The sequence below is a fragment of the Ictalurus punctatus genome, chromosome 5, assembly GCF_001660625.3.
Source record: "Ictalurus punctatus breed USDA103 chromosome 5, Coco_2.0, whole genome shotgun sequence".
Classification (NCBI taxonomy): domain Eukaryota; kingdom Metazoa; phylum Chordata; class Actinopteri; order Siluriformes; family Ictaluridae; genus Ictalurus; species Ictalurus punctatus.
The window spans coordinates 10,196,809-10,220,355 of NC_030420.2; the positions used below are offsets into that span (position 1 = coordinate 10,196,809).

General features: G+C 40.5%; 1 protein-coding gene across 3 annotated transcripts in view; it reads left to right on the plus strand.

Annotated features, from left to right (window-relative positions):
* The window catches only part of cacna2d3a (calcium channel, voltage-dependent, alpha 2/delta subunit 3a), a 409,741-nt gene that overhangs the window by 284,958 nt on the left and 101,236 nt on the right, over positions 1 to 23,547 (plus strand). For all 3 annotated transcript variants that reach the window (XR_008396432.1, XM_053680196.1, XM_017468484.3), the window contains exons 13-15: positions 5,975 to 6,108; positions 15,449 to 15,520; positions 18,991 to 19,071. Coding sequence is in view for 2 of the 3 variants with exons in the window: in XM_053680196.1 (XP_053536171.1) it covers positions 5,975 to 6,108; positions 15,449 to 15,520; positions 18,991 to 19,071 (287 nt within the window). In the remaining variant the exon portion in view is untranslated. The remainder of the gene's footprint in view (positions 1 to 5,974; positions 6,109 to 15,448; positions 15,521 to 18,990; positions 19,072 to 23,547) is intronic.

Here is a 23,547-nt window from a genome sequence, read left to right on the forward strand (position 1 = left end):
AGTATTAAAAGCTGCACTAAGGTGAAATAACACAAGCAAGGAGACACAACCCTGATCAGAGGCCAGTAATAGGTCATTTACTACTTTAACCAGCGCTGTCTTTGTGCTTTGATGAGGCCTAAATCCTGACTGGTACATGACATGTATGTTATTCCTGCTGCTGTGCTACAACCTTTTCTAATATCTTGGAGATAAAGGGGAGATTTGATATTGGCCTATTGTTAGACAGTTGACATAGGTCAAGGTCAGGTTTTTTAATCAGGGGTTTGATAACTGCTAGTTTAAATATTTTTGGTATATAACCAGTGCTAAGGGAAGAATTAATTATTTTTTGAAGGGGTTCGATTACTCCTAGAAAGATCTGTTTTAAGAAACATTAGGTAAGGGATCTAGTATACAAGGTGTTGATTTTGCTGAAGAGATTAATGAAGTTAGTTTGGTCTCTCTAAGGGGAGTAAAACTATCTACTCATTGATCTGATATTGCTATTCTACCATCTACAGGGTTAGTTATAAGACTGTCTGGATTTAAATTAATAGTCTGAATTTCATATTGTTACGATCCCCCCTTTTGATGGGAGGCCGGAGGGCGCGCGTGTGCACGAGCCAGAGGGCGCAAGAGCTCAGCGAGTGCACGCTGTTCAATTGTGTATGGAGGACTATGATGGTGTGTACTATGATCATAGAATTTATTTTTTTAATTTGCATTTTACAGATTATAACACCACAGCCAAAACCAAAAGAAAGGGGGGAACAAAAGACAATAACAAACAGCCATTCAAAGAAAAACACACACAAAAAAAAAACACCCCCCCCCCCCCCAAAAAAAAAAAAAAAAAAAAACAGAAAAAAAAGATTTTAGTGTTTACCGTCTACCTCTCCTCAATCCACCTCCAGGGTGCCTACATCATTGAAGTAGGTAATAAATTGTTGCTATTCTCCCAAAAATGAGTCACCCCTGCCTCTGAGGTTGTACTTGATTTTTTCAAGTTTTAAAAAGAACATTAAGCCTTTAAGCCAGACTGATATAGAGGGGGATTGTGGAGAGGTCCAAGACAGCAATATTCTGTGCCGAGCAAGTAACCATGCAAAGGCCACAACACTAGCTTGTTTATGGTTCAGAGGCTGACGCTGAGATGAACATCGGACATAGTTTCGAAGAAAGAGCTCCAAAAGTTCTGCAGTTTGGGACAGAGTGCAAACATATGACTCAGGTTGTGACTATGGACACGTGCATTTGTTTTGGTTTTCTGTTCTGTCTCCTCCCTGTTTAGATATTGGCTGGTCTTCGAGGGTGTGTCTATAATTGTTTGCAGCTGTCGGCATTCAAGCTTGATTACTTGTGTGATTTAAACCCCTCGTGTTCCTGTGCACTTGGCGCAGTATTATAGATATGTATGTATAAGGTACCTTCATGCTAAGCAGTCGTGTTCTCATGTCTTGTTTTTGTTTCATGTTTAGATCTCGATTCTAGTTTCAAGTTTAGATCTCGCTTCATGTTGATGACCTTGTTTTGAGTGAATAAAGACTTTGATCCGCACTTGCTTCCACCTCGAGTCCCGCTTCGTAACACATATCTAATATTTTCAACTTCACTAATGAAAAAATCATGAAATTTTTGCTGCTATATAATGATGTGTCCCTGTTTCTGTGGTGGACTTATTCCTAGTTAATTTTGCTACCGTGTTGAATAGAAATCTAGGATTGTTTTTATTTTCTTCTATTAAGGTGGAGAGATAGACTGATCTAGTAGCGCTAAGAGATTTTCTATAGTTCAGAAGGCTCTCCTTCCATGCTGTTTGAAATACTACCAATATGGTTTGATGCCATTTACGTTCGAATTGTCCAGTGGTCTGTTTTAAGATACATGTTTGATCGTTATACCAGGGTGCTAGCTTTTTCTCTCTAATTATTTTTCTTTTAAGTGGAGCCACCCTATCTAGCATGTAGCAGAGCGTTGACTCTAAGCATCCAGTCGCCTGATCAAGTTCTTTGGGATCAGACGGTGATCCAAATATAATTTATGTCTCTGCGAGGTTGTTGATAAAACTCTGTACAGTGCTGATGTGAATGTATGTTTTACATGGTAGCGTGGCGAGGTACAAATATTATGATCAATACGCAATTTAAATGAGATGAGACAATAGGCTGAGACAATTTCAGACTGCGGTAGTGTTACTATCCATCCATCCATAAATCTTCGATACCACTTATCCTTTTCAGGGTCACGGGGAACCTGGAGCCTATCCCAGGGAGCATGGGGCACAAGGCGGAGTACACCCTGGACAGGGTCCCAATCCATTGCAGGGCACACAATCACACACACTCACACTTTACGAACACTGTAGACATGCCAGTCAACCTACCATTCATGTCTTTGGACTGGTGGAGGAAACCGGAATACCCGGAGGAAAACTCCACATGCAAACTCCACACACACAGAGCTGTTAATATCAGGTCAAGAGTGTGACCGCCATTATGAGTGGGTCCTATTACGTTTTGATTAACCCCTACTGAATCTAGAATAGACACAACCGCTGTTTTCAGAGGGTCTTTTGGGTTATCAAAATGAATATTAAAATCGCCATGATTAATGCTTTGTCTAGAGAAACAACCAGGTTTGAGACAAAATCTGCAAATTCACCAAGGAATTCAGAATATGGCCCTGGGGGTCTGTAAATAATAATTCGCAGAATTGACTAATTTTTTGTGGCTACATATGATATACTGGTATAAAGAACTTCAAAAGAGTTGAATTTATGACTATGTTTTTGTGTGACGCCTAGATTACGAGTATAGATGACTACAACACCTCTTCCTCTGCCAGTTAGACGAGGCTCATGTATATAACTGTATCCAGGAGGACTAGCTTCATGTAGTCCAAGTTTCCGTTAAACACATTATATTAAACTCCTGATCAGTAATGGTTTCCTTAACAATAAGTGCCTTTTATGTAAGAGATCTAATGTTTAACAATCCTACCTTCAGATCAAAGGTGCTGGTTATGCATTCAGTATGATCTAATTTTATGTTAATTAGGTTACTAAAACAAGCTTTCTGAAAATGTCTATGTATTTGTTTAGCTCGGGCAACAGACACAGTCTTAATGGGATGGACGACAAATGCTGAATAATTATTTGAACATTGACTATGATAAATGTTATTGATGTTGGAAGTTGTACTTACGGCAAGCAATCACATGGTGTGTAGCGACTTGGAGATGTTGTCTGAGAGGAGATCTGCTCCGAGTCTGTTGGGATGCAGCCCATCAGCACGGCACAACCTAGGATGCTCCTAGAACAGATTCCAATTATTACCAAAGAGCAAATTCTGTTCGATACACCATGATATTAATCACTCATTTAAGGCAGAGTCTACTGAATCTTTCAAGTCCATGTCTGTATGTGGGGAGAGGTCCAGACACGATGATCTTTGCCGCGAGCGATCTGCTTTGTACCCTCTAGATCAGGCTGCCGAAGTCCCTCTTCAGAATTTCCGTCTGCTGCAGCCTGATGTCAGTCACCCCACATGCAGCACAACAGCCCCAGTGTTCTCATCTTTCTTCATGATTGCGGGTACCTGCGCAGCGACATCAAGAACACGAGCACCAGAAAAACAGTGTGTGCTCACCTTTCATTTAGATGAGGCAACGTGGACGTTCCAAACAATGGAGTCTCCGATGATAACAGTGTGTGGTTTGGTCTCACGGAGAGGGGCAAAGCGGTTCCTGGTGGAGATCTCGAAGCCTAAGGGGCAGCGGAGGGGGTGAGATCCCCACCCAGGGTCTGGCCCACACATTTCGCTGCTGGTGCACCCAAGGTCCGTGATGTGACAGCGCCAGCGTGACGGAGACCTGGGCTGGATACGTTCTGGGTACATGGTCCCTGCACAGAGAAACATACAGTGTAGTGGTGCTGGGAGTGATAGCACCACGCTGATTTAAATAAAATCATTTGTATTTATTAAATCATTTATTAAATCATCATTAAAGCATTCATTTGCCAAGGCAAATTTGACAGCGCTCAAGATAAAAATAAGTTTTTGTCATGCTTACAATGCATGTATTCATTTCATATTTTATATTTGTGTACATGTCATCACTATCCCTATATTTAGGCAAGTCATTGTTCTGGTACATGTACATGTCAGAGTCTTGGCTTTTCTTTGTCTTTATGCACATGAAATGTTTTACATCACAGCAACCTTGGAAATCCATTTCCCTTTGCCCTGAGTTTCCTCTTCAGTGCTTCTCTCTGTGTCACTGCATTTCCACTCAGATGGTTTCTGGACAGGGAGGACCTTGTATGGAAAATGGATCACTAGGAAATATTTCTTTGATCTATTTTTACTTTTTTGTTGTATCTCCCTTTTGTCTGACCTCAGCACTATAGATACAGTGAGTAATACAACAGAACATGAGAACTACAGTATCTCACAAAAGTGAGTATACCCCTCACAGTTTTGTAAATATTTGATTATATCTTGAATACCAACATGTACTGTGACATACTGAAGCAAAGCATGATCCCCTCCCTTCGGAGACTGGGCCGCAGGGCTGTGTTCCAGCATGATAACAACCCCAAACACGCCTCCAAGACGACCACTGCCTTGCTAAAGAAGCTGAAGGTGAAGGTGGTGGACTGGCCAAGCATGTCTCCAGACCTAAACCCTATTGAGCATCTGTGGAGCATCCTCAAACGGAAGGTGGAGGAGCACAAGGTCCCTAACATCCACCAGCTCTGTGATGTCATCATGGAGGAGTGGAAGAGGATTCCAGTGAACTCCATGCCCAAGAGTGTTAAGGCAGTGCTGGGAAATAATGGTGGCCACACAAAATATTGACACTTTGGGCCCAATTTGGATATTTTCACTGAGGTGTGTACTCACTTTTGTTGCCAGAGGTTTAGACATTAATGGCTGCGTGTTGAGTTATTTTGAGGAGACAGCAAATTGACACTGTTATAGAAGTTGTACACTCACTACTTCACATTGTAGCAAAGTGTCATTTCTTCAGTGTTGTCACATGAAAAGATGTGAGGGGTGTACTGACTTTTGTGAGATACTGTACCTTTAACATTTCCATTATGATAACTACTGTTGCATTAGCGATGCATTAAAATTCAGTTTAATAGTTTAAAATGTCTTACTTATGTAGTTCTAATCCATTAGACCACAGCACTTTTGAATTCTCAAATCTTATTGGTCAGAGGATGATTATTTTCTATAACAGCAGTACTCAGATTTATATTAATGTGCTGATTCAAATTCATTAAAATTTCTATATTAACAATTTACGCCAGATGCTTCACATAAATATATTTTTTATGTGTGTAATTGTGATCTGGTAAAAGAGTGAGGAGACATTTATTCATCATTTTTGGAAGGAGTCAAATGAAGTTTTTACAGTTTCTCAGTAGCAAGACAAGTTCCCTTTTTTGTTTTGTTAACTTCAGCAGAAGGGAAAAATGACTTTATTGCTGTTATAAAGTAAGTGATAACAGGAAATAGGTTGTTACACAGATGCTGCACAACATTAACTGTAACTGTAAACAGACATGTCATTATTTAATAAATAAGAAATGGCTAAATTAGCACCGGCAAATTGCTATGGTATGAAATTCTTTGGGACATGCCGTTATTGGAAAATAGTCAACTTTTGGGGTGGGAACAGTCACTTGTCACACTAGCCCATAGTCTATAAATTGTAGTCTATAGATCTATTAAACATCAAATGCTATTAACAGGATGATCCAAATACAGTGAATGAATATAGACAAGCTGATAGAGTGTGTATAGATCTCCAAAATATCAACAACAGTAAACTGTTGATGTATTGTTTAAAATATTTTATAGGCTGGTTGATTACAGTAACCTGACAGGTTGGCAAATATAATTCAGGAAATAATGGTCTGCATTATACATTTTGTTCATTTATTTTTTTGTAATTAATCATCATTGCTGTTTGTCAATCTCAGGTTACTTTACCCAGATCTCCACCTTAGCTGACGTTCAGGAAAATGTGATGGAGTACCTGCATGTGCTCAGTAGACCAAAGGTGATTGATCAGGAACATGATGTAGTTTGGACCGAGGCTTACATCGATAACACAGTAAGTAGTGCCACTTGTACCACATATTAGTTGCTTTAATACCAGCAATACCAGAACATACTGTATATTGCGGCCACACACATGTACTGTACATACATAAGATTGAGAATCAACTTTATTGGCATCGTGCAGTGTACACTTACAGTGACAATGAAATGCAGTAGAGAATAGCCTTATATTAACAGAAGCTTTTTAAATTAACATTGGGAATGACCCAGTGAATAATAATAATAAAAAAAAAAATTAAGCCTTACTGCAGCTACTTAACAATTTGTACATAATATAGCATGTAAACTCACTTTGAACAAAGCATGGGTGTAGGCTAGGGTGTACTTTATGTCAAGCATTTGTCTTATTGTACTTCATTATCCCAACTACATGTGAAGGTTATTGTAAAACTAAAAAAGGAGTAAAACTTTTATGCAAACTTGTGCAGACAAATGGAGAGTGAGTCTATGTTGAAACTGTGTAGTAAATCAGCATGGAGTTGCCCAGAGGTGCTCAAAAGTACAGGGAATGTTGAGTCTTTCTGTGAATTCTTGACAGACTTTGCTGTATTAAACTCTAAACAGTACACTCATGCAAAGAAATGAGCAGATGAATGAGGCCTAAGTTATATTCTCACCTGATTGCTTTCAGTGCAAGCAATGAGAAATGAACAGTTGATCGTTTCTGTTGTTTGTTTATGTTTTTATCTATTTATTGTCAATATTTCATAAGGTGCAAAAATGACACATTTTGCACATGTTAGTTATATAGTATATGAACATTTGCCCTGCTTATCCATAATTTACTAAATACTGGTCAATCAAAACACTCATAATGATGAACATTAACATTAAAAAAACTTACATTTATTATTTGTGATTTTTTTTTCTGTTTTCTTATTTAAATACTTTGTTATAGCTTCCTCAGGCTCAAAAGGTAATATTACAATACAAAGTCATCACCATGAATTTAACTGTGAGCATATTCATCAGTGTTTTAGCTCACAGCTGAGACTTGGGCTGAAAGCGTGTTTTGACAGAACGTGTTCATTAATTGTGTGTTGTGAAATGTGATTGTAGCCATTTGTGGTTACTTTTATGGCTGGTTACTTTTTTGCTTTGTGTCTTAATGAATATCTTGAACATCTTGCTCACCACCCATGTATGTGGCTTCTGTAACTCTTGTGGCTCATTGTATATGCATGTCTACATTTGTTTTATATGTTCCTGAGATGTAAAGTTGTACTGCAGTCATAAGATTTTCTGTTACAAGTTACTGTACAGTGTGCAGTACTGTGCTTTACTGTATATACTCTATATGTGTATGTGAGTAAGAAAGACAGATCAATTTAAAACAATGGTATTATAATTACTGCGATGGACTGACACCCTGTCCAGGGTGTACCCCGCCTTGTGCCCGATGCTCCCTGGGATAGGCTCCAGGTTCCCCATGACCCTGAAAAGGATAAGCGGTATAGAAGATGGATGGTATTATAATTATACAATGCTATAACTACATTTATTAATAGAAGTTGTTTATCAGGTTGGCAAACATAAGCCAAATTGTCCCACTTACTTAGTAAGTGGACTCCACCCTAAGTTACATCTTTGTTTCTTTAGCTTCTTTAGCTTTATATTTCTTTAGCTTTAGCCATTAGACATTATCTGAAACTCAAGGTTTGTCATATGTGACTGATGTGGTACAAGTCATAAAGATCATGATCTCATGCTTAAAAAGCCTGTCACAATGCTTGCCTTCTACTAACCCTCTATCTAATCTACTTTTATCAGGCTTGTAGATCGGAATCAGATGCAAGATTATGAATCAGACACAATCACATATTACAAGTTGCCTCAGGCTGTGATTAATGGATGTTGTAGTTGTGGTTCCAATTCAGTGGAAGCTGGCAGGGCAGAACGTCCTCTAAGCTCTCACAGAGCTTCTGAATCCCAACTGCAGCTCACTGCCTCCATCCATCATCCTATGGCTTATTTAGTTTTGTTCTTACACCAGCCAGGATAAACTGACTTTGGATAGGCAATGGGTGTGAGTATGTGGAGAATGCTGGTCCTGATGATGTTTGAGCATGTGCAGAAGTGGTCGGATATGATATCTACTTTTTTGATAGCACCCTGTATTATAATATACAATGGCCTCCTGAGTCTAAGCATGTGCTGTATAGTTAAGAGGTAAAAATTCCAACAGTGCCATAGCTCATGGCCTTGCTGTCTGGCATCCTTCCTCCTCTTTTAGACCATCAATCACTGCAGCTTGTTTATGCATACAAATGAACTTTGTTAGCATCTCTTCCATTCAGCTGACCTGCCACATTGCAGCTTGGGAAGATTGGGTGGCTTCTTTGGTATTACATACTAAAAGCTGTAACAGCAATAACGCACAATTCACAGAGGACCCCAGGCTATGAGAAGTAAGTCTTTAATAGGTAAGAGCAGTTAACACTGTGTTATCAGCACTTTGTTACAGTTTGAATGAGATAAATGGCATCATAACTCCTAAGCAGTAACTCAATAGTAACTCAAATAACTAGAGATGCACCGATACTAAATTTCTCAGCTGATACCGATAACCAATTATACTGAGTGATATCGGCCGATACTGATAGATCTACCTTTTATGCCTTCTTTTAAATGAATAATAATTCATTCCACAATTCTGAAGGAAATGCAAATAAAAAGTTTATTCTCTCCATTTCAACAAGTTGTTTCACAGTAACTGGTGTCATAAACACATAAACAGTTAGTAGACTTGATTTCGCTGTTGGTCACTTCCGGTGTAAAATTTTAGCAGTACAGAGCTTACAAACTGCATTTTTGTCATCATTCCACACAAGAGATATCTTCTTTACACACAGCACGGATTTAATGTGTTTTCCCGCCCTCATTTGATTGACAGGATATAATTGGCCCTGATCATCGGATGTATTTAAACTATCAACAGATAGCAGGAAATATAGCCTTTATCGGCTGATACCGATTATCAGGCAATACATCGGTGCATCTCTACAAATAACCATTATTTACAACTGTGGTGAAGAGAAAAGCATCTCACTAGCAATTAATGTTGTTGAAATCTTCTCTGTAATTTGAGAAAAGCATCATGGTCTCATTGTAGTGTCAAATAATGTTACACTTATAGATGGATCTGGCCTCCTATATTTAGAACATTTAAAGAGCCTTTATATTCTTAGGTCTGCACATTGTAAATTTGCCTTTTCAACTGATACCACAAGTTAGGGGTCCAAATTAGGAGACTAAAATATCCAGTATCAAAAAGGTTTAAAGGTCCATCAATTACCTAGTCGTAACCACTTGGGAGGCAACTAGGTTTTGGGCTATAATATCCTGGCACTTAGCATAATTCATGATTCTTTATTTGCAAGATGATCCACTAACTTCAAAATAAAATTTAGGCATCAGTTATCAACCACTGTAAGAGTGAGTATTTGAGCTTTTACTTGTATGCATATTCTTTTTTTGTGAACTTTGCTTGGTGCAGTTCAGATATAGGTTGCTTTAAAGAATTACTTCAAGCACTTCCAAAAATCTTGACCAACCCCAAAACTTGGCAACCCCAAACGACTATGAACTTTTGGTTCTTTGAGTTTAGAAATGTGTTAATAGTTGTGAGAATTGTGCATTTTATACAATCATTTTCTTGACACAATCTACTACTTCTGGAAATGGTTGTATATGTGCTATATTATTCTGCCTTGTCTTTCCCACCCCCTCCTACATACCTGCATTATATATGCAGGACAGTATATCCATTCATCATGTATGGCAACTCCTTGACCTTACCTCTTACCTAATCCATTATTAACTGCTTCATCATAAGAGCTAAGGTTGCTATGGTCACCCAAACTCCATTTGTCATGGAAACCCGTATTCTGCCATTGGAAGGAAACAGGGCCAACCTCCCCATACAGCAGCTGTAGGTGTATATAAAAGAGCTCTCAGCTCTCATCTACTTGTCCTTTTTTGGCTGTGTGCCTATAGACTCCACTTACTTTAACCTCACCCTATAAAAAGTGCTTCAGGATTGTGTGTGCCCTTTAAAGTCGGCCCTTTGGAGTTGGCTTATCAGAAAATAGTACCATTATAAAAAGGCCAAAAAAATCACATTTGTTCTGTTGCACTGCAGCCACGAATTATGGAAGCAGTCTGAGCACCATGTACCCCCATTTTGTATGCAGATTAATATTCTGGTTTTCTTATTATTGCTGTTTGAAGTTGATTCAAATATTAGCTGGTTACTGGTAATAGTTTACTTAAGGCTTTTCATGTGGCTACATGACACCTGCATAAGCCTTTCATGACAACTGACTTAAAGGCTTATCCCCAACAGTCATCAATGGTTAAATACTGCTTCCTTTATTAATGTGAATTTAACATAACACCTGAGTCAAGTGACACAGTTTCCTTGACATGGTGTTATGCTACTGGTTGGACTTAAGCTAGAACACCATGACAACTGACTTTGTTCAGGTGACGTGACAATTAAGCGTGTCACGTGATATAAAATGGCACCGGTGAATCATGCTGTCAGCCTTATTATCATCAGCAAGACAGTATGTCAATCATTTGTGTGAGCATTTGCAAAAGACTCTTCATTTCTTCTCTATCTTTTAAAAAAACTAAAGAAAAATGTCTACTTTTCTGTCCCTTTAAAAAAAAAAAAAATAGAATTGTATAAGTGAGAGAGAATTCAGGAAGTGTGTCACGCCTTGTTCCCATTTCATCCCGGGGTGTTGGGGGGGCACATTCTGTGTGAAGTGTCTAGGGATGGAGCACACTAGGGCAGCCGTTGAGAGGGCTGACTGTGCGCATTGTGAACGCCTTACAATCATGCAGCTCCGCTCGTGGCTTGCTGTCTTCTCGGTCGAAGGGAGTTGGGTTTCAGAGTCTCACGGATCTGGGTCCTGGGGATCTCGTATGGATCTGGAAGAGGAGGCGGAGCCGAGCGCTGTGCTATTTCTTTCTCTGTTTTCCGTGTTCGGCTCTCCAATGGATTTTGGAGCTCGCATAGTGACTCCTCCTTCGGTTATGGAAAGTCAAAACACCCTCTCTGAGTCAGAGGAGCCAGTAGGGGGTGCCATTGCGCCAAAAACGGATAATAGCTCTCAAGCATATAAAGAGCTGCGTGAAGTGATCACGAGGGCATTTGAAAAACTTAATCTAGACTTAGAGGAAGTTGCTCATAGCAGGCTGAATGAGCGCTTTCTCCCCAGTGAATATAAATCTTCCTCCCACCACAGAAACTCCCCTTTTGTCCAGAAGTGCATGATAAAATATCACGCTTCTGGAGAAAACCATACACTAGCCATATTTATAAGCCCGTGATCTCTGATTATTCAGCCATCATCGAGAATGAACAGCATGGCTGTTTATCTATGCCATAGGTGGAGGAGGCACTTGCAGTCTACCTCTCTTCATCTACGGCAGGTAAGTTAGGGGGGCTGGCTTTGCCATCCAAGCCATGTAAGGCTACCTTGGCATTGGTGGGCAACGCCTATGCAGCAGCGGGTCTTGCTTGTGGATCAATGCATACAATGGCAGTGTTGCAGGCCTACCAAGCAGACCTGCTGAGTTAGCTCGACATCAGGTAGGGAATTGGGCCCGAGGCAGTGGCAGAGCTTTGCTGCACCATGGATTTGTCTCTCTGGGTGACCAAGCAAATGGCCAATGATTTTTGCTGTTCAGTGGATGCGAACCAATATCGGGTTCTTCTATTTGGGTTAGATTTATGCCCTCCCACCTTCACAAAGTGCATGGGGATGCTGCTCTGGCTCCCTTGCCATGATTAATTCAAGTGTGATCCAGGGAACTGGCAATTCAACAATGAGATGTTGTTCTTGCCCACATTAGGAGCTTGGGACTCAGGTTGAACCTCAAGAAAAGTATGCTTTCTCCAGTGCAGGGGACAACTTTTCTAGGGGTTATATGGGATTCTACTACAATGAGGGCTTTTCTATCCCCAACATGTCTAGGGCCAATCCTGTCAGCATTGAGCAAGATAAAGCTGGGTCTGGGCATAGCCCCCAGTATCTTCAAGAGACTTTTGGGGCTTATGGCAGCAGCAGCCAACATCATACCATTGAGCATATTGCACATGAGAACATTTCAGCACATGAGAACATTTCAGAGAATTGGGAGGTGTACTCGGTTTCTAGCCTTGGGTCACACTCTAGGGGCATCTCCTTACCGTAAGACGGTAATGACAGACTCCTTCATGGGCTGGGGGTCTTAGATGGCTGTCCAGCTCATGGTTTCTGGAGCTCATCTGGAGTGGCATATAAATCGCCTAGAAATGCAGGCTGTATTTCTAGCACTGAAATTCTTTCTTCTTCAATTGAAAGGTCACCATGTGTTAGTTGTGACAGACAACACAGCAGTGGTCTGATATACAGTTGCAATCAAAATTATTCAACCCGCATTGCAAATCAGGTTTATTGTCAAAATTTGCAGACATTAAGTTGTTTGCAATGAACAAATCAAACAAAAGCAATTGAAATATTTCAACACAGTGAATGCTTCAAGTGGTTTCTCCAAATTCAACTGAAAATGCTACTTATGATTTCTGCAGTTTAAAAATGTTTCAACCCCTTGAATAGAATCCCTCACAACAGCAAAAATATGCAAAACAGGTGTTGTCTCAAGCACACCTGATGCAACTAATCAAAGGCTTCATTGGTTGCACCATGTGCTTGAGCTGCAATACATGAAATACCTGAATTGGCTAGGGGTAGAAAATGTGAGAAATACCTGGATGGGGCAGAAAAAGCAAGCTATCAATGGCTGTAACCAGATTTCTGAGAAGCCAGGTTGTGAAAAACCCTTGAGTGACTGGAAAAGATCTGCAGCAAAAATTCAGAAGGTTTCTATACCAGAATTCCAAAACGTACACCCAAAAGCACAAGAAAAGTCAGCTCAAAATCATATAAATAAGCCACAGAAGTTTTAGGAACTTCAAATGGGATCGGGTTCTGTGGTCAGATGAAACCAAAATACAGCTTTTTGGCAATAAACACCAAAGTTGATTTTGCCATACACAGAGAGGTAGCCATATGGAAAAGTACCTTATGTCTACAGTAAATATGGTGGTGTATCTAATGTTTTGGGTCTGTCTTTCTGCCAGAGGTCCTGGAAAACCTCACTGCATCTGCCAGAAAGCTTGAAATTGACCGTGGATGGATCTTCCAGCAGAGCAATGATCCAAAACATACATCAGCACTATCAACACAATAATGGTTTACTGACCACAAAATCAAGGTCCTGCCATGGCCTTCCCAGTCCCCTGACTTGAAACCCATAGAAAACCTGTGGGGTGAACTGAAGATGAGAGTCCATCAGCGTGGACCTCGCAATTTGAAGGACCTGGAGAGATTCTGTATGGAGGAATGGTCTCAGATCCCTTGCTATGTATTCTCAAACCTCATCAGGTATTATAGGAGAAGACTCAGAGTTGTTATCTTGGCAAAGGGAGGTAGCAGTATTGACTCAAAGGGAGCCAATAATCATTGCACACCTATATTTAACAATTTTTTGTGATAAACCTGTGTTTTGTTTGCAAATGTTTGATATCCATGAGAGCAAATTGTTAAAAAAAAACAACAAAAAAAAAGATCAAAATGTTAAACAATGAAGTCGATTTTTCATAGCCTTCTCTGCTCATATTTACCAAGGGTGCCAATATTAGTGTAGGGCACTGTATCTCAGCAATGCATCTGGGTATAATCATGAAACTTGATAAGTAACTTCATGGCCAACATTTTCTTTGTTGATACTACTCAGTGTTGAGTGCGAGAGTGGAAGAGAGTGTTAGCTAAGTTGAACATACTGTATATTGATAGATTTCATTTCACATTAATGAACACGTGCAGATCATTCCAGCTTCACATACATATTTGCTCATCTTTTGTTTTATTGAGGAGAAAAGATTGCTCTGGTAATGTAATAGAATCAGTAATAAACATTACTGGATATTAGGCCAATGTAATATCATGTAGGGATTATAATATTGTTATACCACATAAGCTTATTACAATGCAAAGATCACTCTCAAAACCTTTACAGTGTAACAGTGTTATACAGCATGATATCCTGTTGATGTTACCACCAACTGGCAAGTACTTCCAGAGCATCATCTGTTTAATTTTCAAATTAACCTCATTTGGCTGGGCAGGTCATATTATTACGATTATGTGACTCTGACCTACTAGAGGTCATACACCTACAAAGTCAGTTAACCCTTGTTTTTGTTTTAGTTTTGCAGTTAATTTGAGTCTTTGTATGCACTTATATGTGTGTGTTAGACTGAGAAAGATCCAGACACTCTCATTTCTTTCATAACAGGTGACTCTAATTTAACGAAACTCTTTTCTGAACCAGCATCAGCCATTACACACTAATTACCCAGAGTCTCTAGCAGCTGTGCCTTGTTCACATCTGAGACCACACCAGAGTATTGAATTATGGATCCATAGTTGTTTCTCAACAGGCATACACTTTCTCCTCCTTCAGTATACCCTCCTTCTTTTTGAAGAAATTTGTAATGTTTTAACTCACTATGGCTTTGTCCAACATTGATGCACATATAAGGCCACTAAAAAGTAGAGGGTGCAGTATGACAGATGCAAATGAGTCATTAGGTGAGTAGAAAAAAAAACAAGGCAGAAAGATGTATTTTTAGTGTAGATCTGCATACAGGGAAGTTCAAAGATGGACAGTTAGAGTCTTCTACAGTTTTTGGACAGCCACAATAAAGATGCTTTGTGTGTATTTATTTTATATAGTATATCAATTTCAGGGCATCAGTGATAAAGCCAGTCACATAATCTCTATGTTTAACCAGGCTCATTAGTGCGGGTCCATGCTGCATTGCTTTTATTGATCCAGTCATGAGCCAGAGCGGTTACTGTGCTATTTGGGGAAGCCTGGTTTCGTAATAGCTCCAATAAAGCATAATTATTGATCCTCTTTTTATATTTAGTATCACACCTGGGATTACTTTTATTAAAAATTTTACAATGATTTATTGATTATAAAAACTTTAAATTGAATGTTTTGTAAAGTGTACAGTTTGTTTGTTTTGTACCATATGGTCTATATTAGCCTTTTTCAGCATTTGGTCTGTGTGCAACTAATTTTAAGATTTATTAGGACATCTAATATATCTTTAATGTATCTTTTTTATAGTGATTCAAACCCCCTTTTTGTCCACCTTAATATCTACAGGTATATGTACAGTATACAGTATGTGCTCCAATTTCTCTTTCCATTGTAGATTACACAAACATTTTTATGTATTTCCTCTTTATCTTGCTCTTTTTTAGTTGGAAGACAGTCAGGGGCCTGTATTGATGACCACAGTGGCTATGCCTGTATTCAGCACAAAGAATGAGACAGTGAGTACTAAATAAATAATGCATCATTTTGGGTACAAACTTGACTTGCCTTGTTTGCTTTGTTTGGAACTTAGTTGAAATCTCCTTAGTTGAAAAAAGCATTTTGTATAACCAAACTTATTATAGAAAAAAAAATGTGAAAATTTTGTTGCCAGTTTTTGAGAAAATAGTAATGCAGTCTATCTGCACGTATTCATGGACAATATTTTACCTACACTATGTGCCTACAGCAAGATCCACTGTCTAGTGTAGATGTGTGGTTGAAATTGATTACAATAAAAAGTAATAATTCTTATAGTCACCTTGATTGACCAGTCTGTCGGGTGTTTTTGGCCCTGTTGGTCACAGCACGCGTTCCATTCCTATCTGGATTGTGCCTTCCTCATCCATGTTAGTCATCAGCAAAACAGAGGTGGGTCAGTAGCTCGCCATTGATGTTCACCCCACCTTGCCAGTCAACGTATCTGTTGATCTGCTCGAGACAGGCGGTGAATAGTTTCGGAGAGATGGTGTCTCATTGCTTAACACCTTTTTCAACTGATACTTTTACGGGTGACGATAGCAGAGCTATGTCAGTCGTACATCCGGAATTTGCTTCTTGGAGCATTTGGATGTATTGCGCCTCGACCCTTTGCCTCTCCAACGAGTTCAGCACTGCATTTATCTCGACACTGTCGAAGACCTTCTCGTAGTCTACGAACGCGACGCACAGAGGCATCCTGTACTCTTTCGCTCGCTCATGCAATTGGGTCAGAGTGAATATGTCATCTATCGTGCTATAGTTCTTCCGGAAGCCTGATTGCTCTCTTGGTTGCTGTTCATCTAGATGTTGTGATTATCTGTTCAGGATTACCTTCATGAACAGCTTCTACACATGAGACAAGAGGCATATGAATTCTTCAGGTCTTATCTATCGTCCTTTCTGTATAGCAGGATGGTATTCGACTCTTTCCATTGTGAGGGTATTTTTCCCTCATCCAGATAGTGAGAGAATCGCTTAGCGAGGATTTTCCAGAGCTGCTCTCCACCTGACTTCAGCATCTCAGATGTTATGCCATCTTTCCCTGGTGCTTTCCCGCTAATCATCAAATTGACGGCTCGTTCAACCTCACTGACAAGAATGGCTGGCACTTTTTCTTTCCTTTGAGATGATGCCAACGGCCGCGTATTCCCGGCTGATTTAAAAAGTTTGGTGTAGAAGTCTTTGCAGATCTTTTCCACCTCACTTTTATCGCTGACCGGTACGCCAGCTGTGTTCTTGAATGACGTAACCTCTGATCTATATAGTGCCATGTCCCTTTCATATTTCTTAAGGCTCTTCCTTTCCTCTACGGTCTACAGGAGCTTTTCCATCCAGTATTTCTCAAATTCTCTCTTCAGATGTTGACGTATCACTCTGCTGAGAAGGGAATATTCGAGGTGATCTTCTGCAGTCCTCTTCATGTTTTTCCTCTTCTCCAGCAATTTCTTAGTTTCCTCCGAGATTTTTCCATTCTGCTCCCTCGGGCACACCTTATTAGCCTTCCTCAAGTACTCATTCAATTTCCTTATCAGGGATTCGTACTACGTAATCATTTAGTCAATTTGATGCCAGGTTTCCTACTTGATGGCTTCCTGCAGCCGTGTCTTGTCATAGACCTTCACGCGTTATTCCTTCGATGCCAAGTACAGTGCCTTCTTCTCCCTCATCCCGTCTATAATGATCTTTGCCCTCAGTAGGCGGTGATCGCTGCCGGTGTTAAATGGCGCTATGACGGAGACGTCCTGCAAGATGTGCCGCTTGTCGACCATTATATAGTTGATCTCATTGCGATGCTCAGCATTTGGGGATATCCAGGTCCCTCTCTTCTCTGCTTCTTCCAGAATAGGCTCTTGCCGATGTAAAGCCGTCTCGCCTCTGCCATGGTGACCAAATGCTCTCATTCCTTTCACCCAATCCGAACCTTCTGATATACGTTTTTCTCCTTGCCGCCCTTGTCCAACCTTTGCGTTGAAGTCTCCCATCACGTCAGTGTATGTGGATTTCACAGCTAGCATTTTGTCTAGCTGGCGATAGAATTCCTCCACTTCATCGTTGTCTCTGGCACTCGTGGGAGCGTAGGTCTGGACGATCTTAAGGCTGGCCTTCCCATAGAGGTTCACGTTCCTTCTAATCCCATTCCTTGCTTACGATGAACCCGATATCTCCAACTGATCTGGCACTGTCCGCTTTCCCGAATCTTACAGCACTTCCGTCCTTCCGCCTCGAACTTGTTTCCTTCTTCTGATGGGTCTCACTCAACCCTAACACATCGCACCTGATCTTCTTCTTCTCCTCCATCAGGTGGTTCAAACCGTTTCCCCCTGCCAAAGACCTGCAGTTGTAGGTACATATGGCAAGGTTAATCCTATTCCTTTGCGGCCTTCTGGAACCTGAGATTCTAAGCAGCCTCTCGTCGCTCGAGTTGCATCCCGCCACCGTGGAATGGCCCGATTAACGCGCAGGGTACTGAGGCCCATTTCTTCGTGCTGTTTTAGCCTTTGAATGTCGCCATCCTGCTGGCTGGGCGGGAAGGCCAATACCTCTTCAGTTTAGCTAAATTTTTGACCTCTAGAAAATTAATCATTTCTAGGATCAAATAGTCTGACACCTTTGTAGCATGGTAAAACCTGCCAGGGCATTAAGCCATAGCCTACCATAGCTATCAGACAGCCATTGTTACCACTGCACCACTTTGAGGCACTGAAGCAGGATTTGCAGTGGCTATTCTTATAGCATGCTCTTATATGGTAATGTTTTTGGTTAAACTTTACATATTAAAAGGAAAATTTGAACTTCCATCCTGGCCATTATAATCCACAACAGTACAACAACAGTTAAAATATCTTTATGATTTGAAATGGATTAAAAATATGAAATACTGTTTAAAAATATGAAGAATGTTAAAAATATGAAGACCTAAGTCTTTCCCCCCAAACAATTTAATTCGGTACTCAGCAGGCATCCTTTAAAACATTTTTCGTAATTTTTTCAAGGTTTACAGTGTCAGATTAAACGTAATGCCCTTTACTTCTAACTGTTTTAACTGATCTGGTGTGTTCCAAATATTTCCAAGTTATTTTGAGCCAGTATCCTTATCTTTTTTTAAAGAAACTGTATCTCACATGAAGCTAACAACCACCCCTGCAATGCTGTTCCATCAAATAATAAAACAAATCATAAATTTTCGCATGAATCAAAGTAACAGTTTGGGAGTTTTATATTGGTCTGATATTATATAATATATTATATACTGTATTATATATTGACCTGATTTTCAGTCCATTACTACTGAGCAATCATATAACATCATTTAACTTTGGAAATTATGTGAATATGTCTTCTTCTATTACATACTGTATCATGAAATCTATCTACTCAATAATTGGACACAATATCAATATATTTGAGTATTAGTGATGTGTCTGATTTTTCTCTGCTTCTGTCTTAGAAGAATAAGGGAATTCTACTTGGTGTGGTTGGCACAGATGTTCCAGTGTCTGAGCTCTTAAAGACTATCCCCAAGTACAAGGTACAATAACTAAGTCAAAATTATATACATACAGAACATTAAGTTTGTTTAAGGAAAGAGCATCTTAAAAGGTTATCATTTAATATATTATTGACTAAATTATTGTTCACTTTCAAAGGGAACTCAACATTGCGTGAGCTTCATGCTGTGGGAAGTGCCCTCGTGCCCTCGCAACCGGTATCTGAAGTCTGTGTAAAATCACGTCTATTTATAGGGCTGCCGTGGTCAGGTAACGTGGCATTTTGCGCATCGCGTGGCTAAAAAATGGCACCTGTAAATCACGTCATCAGCTTTATTTGTCTGGTTGTCTGTGTGAACATTCCTAAAAGCTCTTTGCTTCTCTCTATTATCAGAAAAAAAATATATTTTCTCTTCTGTCACTATCCTCTTAAACAGAATGAGCCATAGAGAGTTCAGAAAGTGTGTTACTCCCTGCCTTCATTTTATTACAGAGGGGACATGGACACACGTTTTGTGTGAAGTGTTTGGGAGTAGAGCATGCTGTTCAGCCCTCGAGGGGGCTGACTGCGCTCATTGGGAATGCTTCAAAATTAAGCAGCACCGCTCTTGGCTCACTCTCTTCTTAACCGAAGGGAGTTGGGTTTCAGAACCTCAGGGCTCTGGGCCAGCCATTGTTGGAGCAGCCAGCCAGCTCAGGTCCTGGGGGTCCTGTATAGATCTGAAGGAGGAACCGGAGATGAATGCTGCTCTATCTCTTGCTCTTTGCTTGGTTTTGGAGCTAATGTAGTGACTTCTCCTTCCGGTATGGAGAGTCAATCCACCCTCTTTGACTTTGAGGAGCCATAGAGGGAACCAGTGCACTTAAAATGGAGAGCAGCTCTCAATCCTATAAAGAGCTGCTCGAAGTGATTATTAGGACGGATGATAATGCTAGACCTGCTGAATGAGCTCGAGAGTGAGGAGGGAATTGGGTCAGAGGCAGTGGCGGAGCTTTGCCAGGCCACGGATTTGTCTCTTCGGTCGACTGAGCAAACGGCCTGTCATAATAGCCGTTCAATGGGTAGCTTGGTCATGGCAGAGGCTCAAACTCTCAGGCATGGGGGACAAAGATAAGGTCTCCCATCTGGATGCCCCATTAAACCTTCTGGTCTGTTCGGCAGTGCGGTTAACGCCATTGCTGACAGGTTTCTGGAGGCGAAACCTCCACGAGTGGAGCCCAGGCCAGTGCTACTGTGAGGGAGGCACAGAAGGCGAGTGTGGTGGCCCACTTCCCACCACGGAAAGCCAGTGTTACCAGGTGGCCGCAGTCGCAGCCTGCTAGTAGTCCTGATTTAAGAACTGTTATCAGTGACAAGCAGGCAAAGCAGGAGTGGTCCTGATGGGCTGCAAAGGGAGGACAAGAGGTTGTTAGGGGAGTTAGCCCCGATTATTAATGGAGGACCCCCCTATCCAATGTTTATCACTAAAAGACAAGCTGGCAGTGTGGAAACTAATGCCAAATGTGTCTCCATGGGTTCTGTCCACTATAGAAAAGGGTTACCGGGTCCAGTTCAGAGCTTGACCCCCACCCCAAGTTCAGAGGTGTGCTCACCACAGTAGTCAGCACAGAACAAAGCCCCAAGTTCAATCGCTCTGCTGCCACAAGTTCTAGCGAGAGTTCTAGAAAGAGATGCCAAGACCGTCTACATCTGCTGCTAGTAGCACCTTACTGGCCAGCTTGAATATGGTGCCTGGGGATAATATCCCTTCTGGATGGCACTCCCTGGGAGATTTCTGTTCACAGGGAACTATTGTCTCAAGCCAGAGGGTTCACCCTCGGCAGGAACTTTGGAAACTGTGGGTCTGTCCCTTGAGGGGCACCAGCTCATAAATTCTGGTCTCTCAACTGAGGTTGTAGAGATCAAGATAAATGCTAGAGCACAATTGTAAAAAGTGGCAATTTTTTGTCTCGTGGTGTGAGGAATATCAGTTAGACAGTTAGTAAAATGTGTAATACCTACAGTCCTGGAGTTCTTTCAGGGACGTTTCTCAGCAGGGTTGGTTCCTTGTATAATTAGGGTCTACATGGCCATCATTTTGGCCAGCCATGTCCCTATTGATGGAAACTTTGTGGGGCAACATCCTCTAACATTGAGGTTTATGCATGGTGTCAGATGGCTGAGGCCCATCTGCAGACGACACATACCTTCCTGGGACATTTCTGTGGTCCTGGAAGGTCTGTCGGGCACCCCATTTGAGCCCTTAGAGTCATCCTCAGAGAAGCATCTGACTCTAAAGGTAGCTCTTCTGCTGGCCCTGATATCTTTCAAGCGTAGGAGATCTACAAGCTATCTCTGTTGCCCCTTCCTGCCTTGACTTTGCCTGCAGCAATACTGGCTGGGCAGCAGTTGTAGGCACTTTAGGAATATAATCTGGCCTCGTCCTATATCCTAGGCCAGATTATATTCCTAAAGTGCCTACAACTGCTGCCCAGCCAGTATTGCTGCAGGCATTCTGCCCTCCTCTGTTCCTTACACCAGAACAAGAGAAATTGCACCTACTGTGTCTAGTAAGTGTTTGTACTTACGTCCACTGCTCTGGCCAGTTGCTTAAGTCGGACCAGTTGCTGGTCTGCTTTGGCAGTGACAGTAGAGGTGATGCTGTGTCAAAGCAGCACATCTCTAATTGGATAGTGGAAGCTATCTCTATTGCTTATGAGACACATGGTCTTGCTGCACCTCTGGACATAAGGGCTCATTCCACTAGGTGGGGGGGGTCACCTCCTCGAAGGTTTTATCCAAAGTGGTACCCTTACAGGATGTGTGTGCTGCGGCAGGATGGTCTATGCCACACACATTCATTCAGTATTACAGTTTGGACATGGATTCCACCCCAGGCTCAAGGGCTTTGCAGTGACCCTCGGGCTCTGACCTTTTTGAACAGGCTATACCCTCAGTATGATGGAGTGGATATATTCATTCTCACAGCATGAAGCTCACACAACTTGGAGTTTCCTTTGAAAGGGAACGTTTGGGTTATGCATGCAACCCTGATCCCTGAGAAGGGAACGAGACGTTGCCTAGCTTTGTCATACTGGATTATGCCTGTAAATTGTGTCTTTGCTTCAAACAAATAGACCTGATGACATGGTTTACAGGTGCGGTTTTATAGTCACTCATCATGAGAAATGCCACATCACCTGACAACGGCAGGCCTATAAATAGGCGTGATTTCATGATTTCTTTCGTTTTTGTGTATACGTCATACTAAATAGTTTCAGAAATCTAAGATAAAACAAAATCTAAGATAAAACAAAGGCAACCTGAGTAAACACAAAATACTGTTTTTAAATTATAATATTATTTATTGAAGCAAAAAAGTTACCCAGTACCAAGTGGGCCTGTGTGATAATGTACTTTTTCACAACACTGTGTTATTATTCAAATAGTTTAGCTTTCATATTGCATAAACAAAGGAACATCATGTATGAACTGCGTATAAAGATAACGAGTATTTCATACAGTATATGGCACAGTGGATGGTGAATTAAAAATGGTGAATTAAAAATAGTTCTTGTAATTATGGACCCCACTGTACTATATAGTGCTCTCTACTTATATTGGCACCTTTGGTAAATATGAGCAAAGAAGGCTGTGAAAATTTGTCTTTATTTTTTAATCTTTTAGTCTTTTGTTAAAAGAAATCACAAAAACACTCTGCTCTCATGGATATCAAACAATTGCAAACACAACACAGGTTTATACATAAAACTCGTTGTTAAATATAGGTCTGCAACAATTATTTCCACCCCTGTGAAATATGAGAAAAATATTTTTGAAGTATATTCCCTTCAATATACTGCTATAAGAATATAGCAAAAGCATTGAAAATGCCCATTTCCATTTTAATTTATTTATTCATTTTCATATGATACATTTACATGTGATTCATATTCATGTGATTCATATTCATGTGATACATGTGATACATTTACATGTGATTCATTTACATGTGATTCATTTACTGATTTGCTTCTCTTTAAATCCAGTTTCAGACTGTGATATTACAAAGGTCTTTCCAGATTATTACTTGCCACACTGTATGAGATAACCCCAGTAAAATTGCCTGAGTTCTATCATATAATTTGTTCACCATATTAGGTTTAAATCCTCTAAAGACAGATTCGCAATTGACTAACATTACTCCGTTCCAGTTCACATCGGAGAGTAAGCTGAACTAACAGTCTGCGCAAAATAACAAATATAATGTTCTTAACTTTTAAAGACTTGTAACAAATAATATAACAGTGTAGGATGTAAAGCCGAGGAAAAAACACTAATACAATTAGTGAAAAAACACTAATACACTAATACAATACTAACCCAGTCAGAGCCTCAAAACAGAGAACCACATTAATACCGAAGTACATTTAAGAGGAGTGAGTCCACAAAATCTAGGCAAAGTAATGCAACGATGATATCTTCAATAAAAATCCAAATACTGTAGAGCTGGAAGGCCGAGTACAAAAAATGAAAA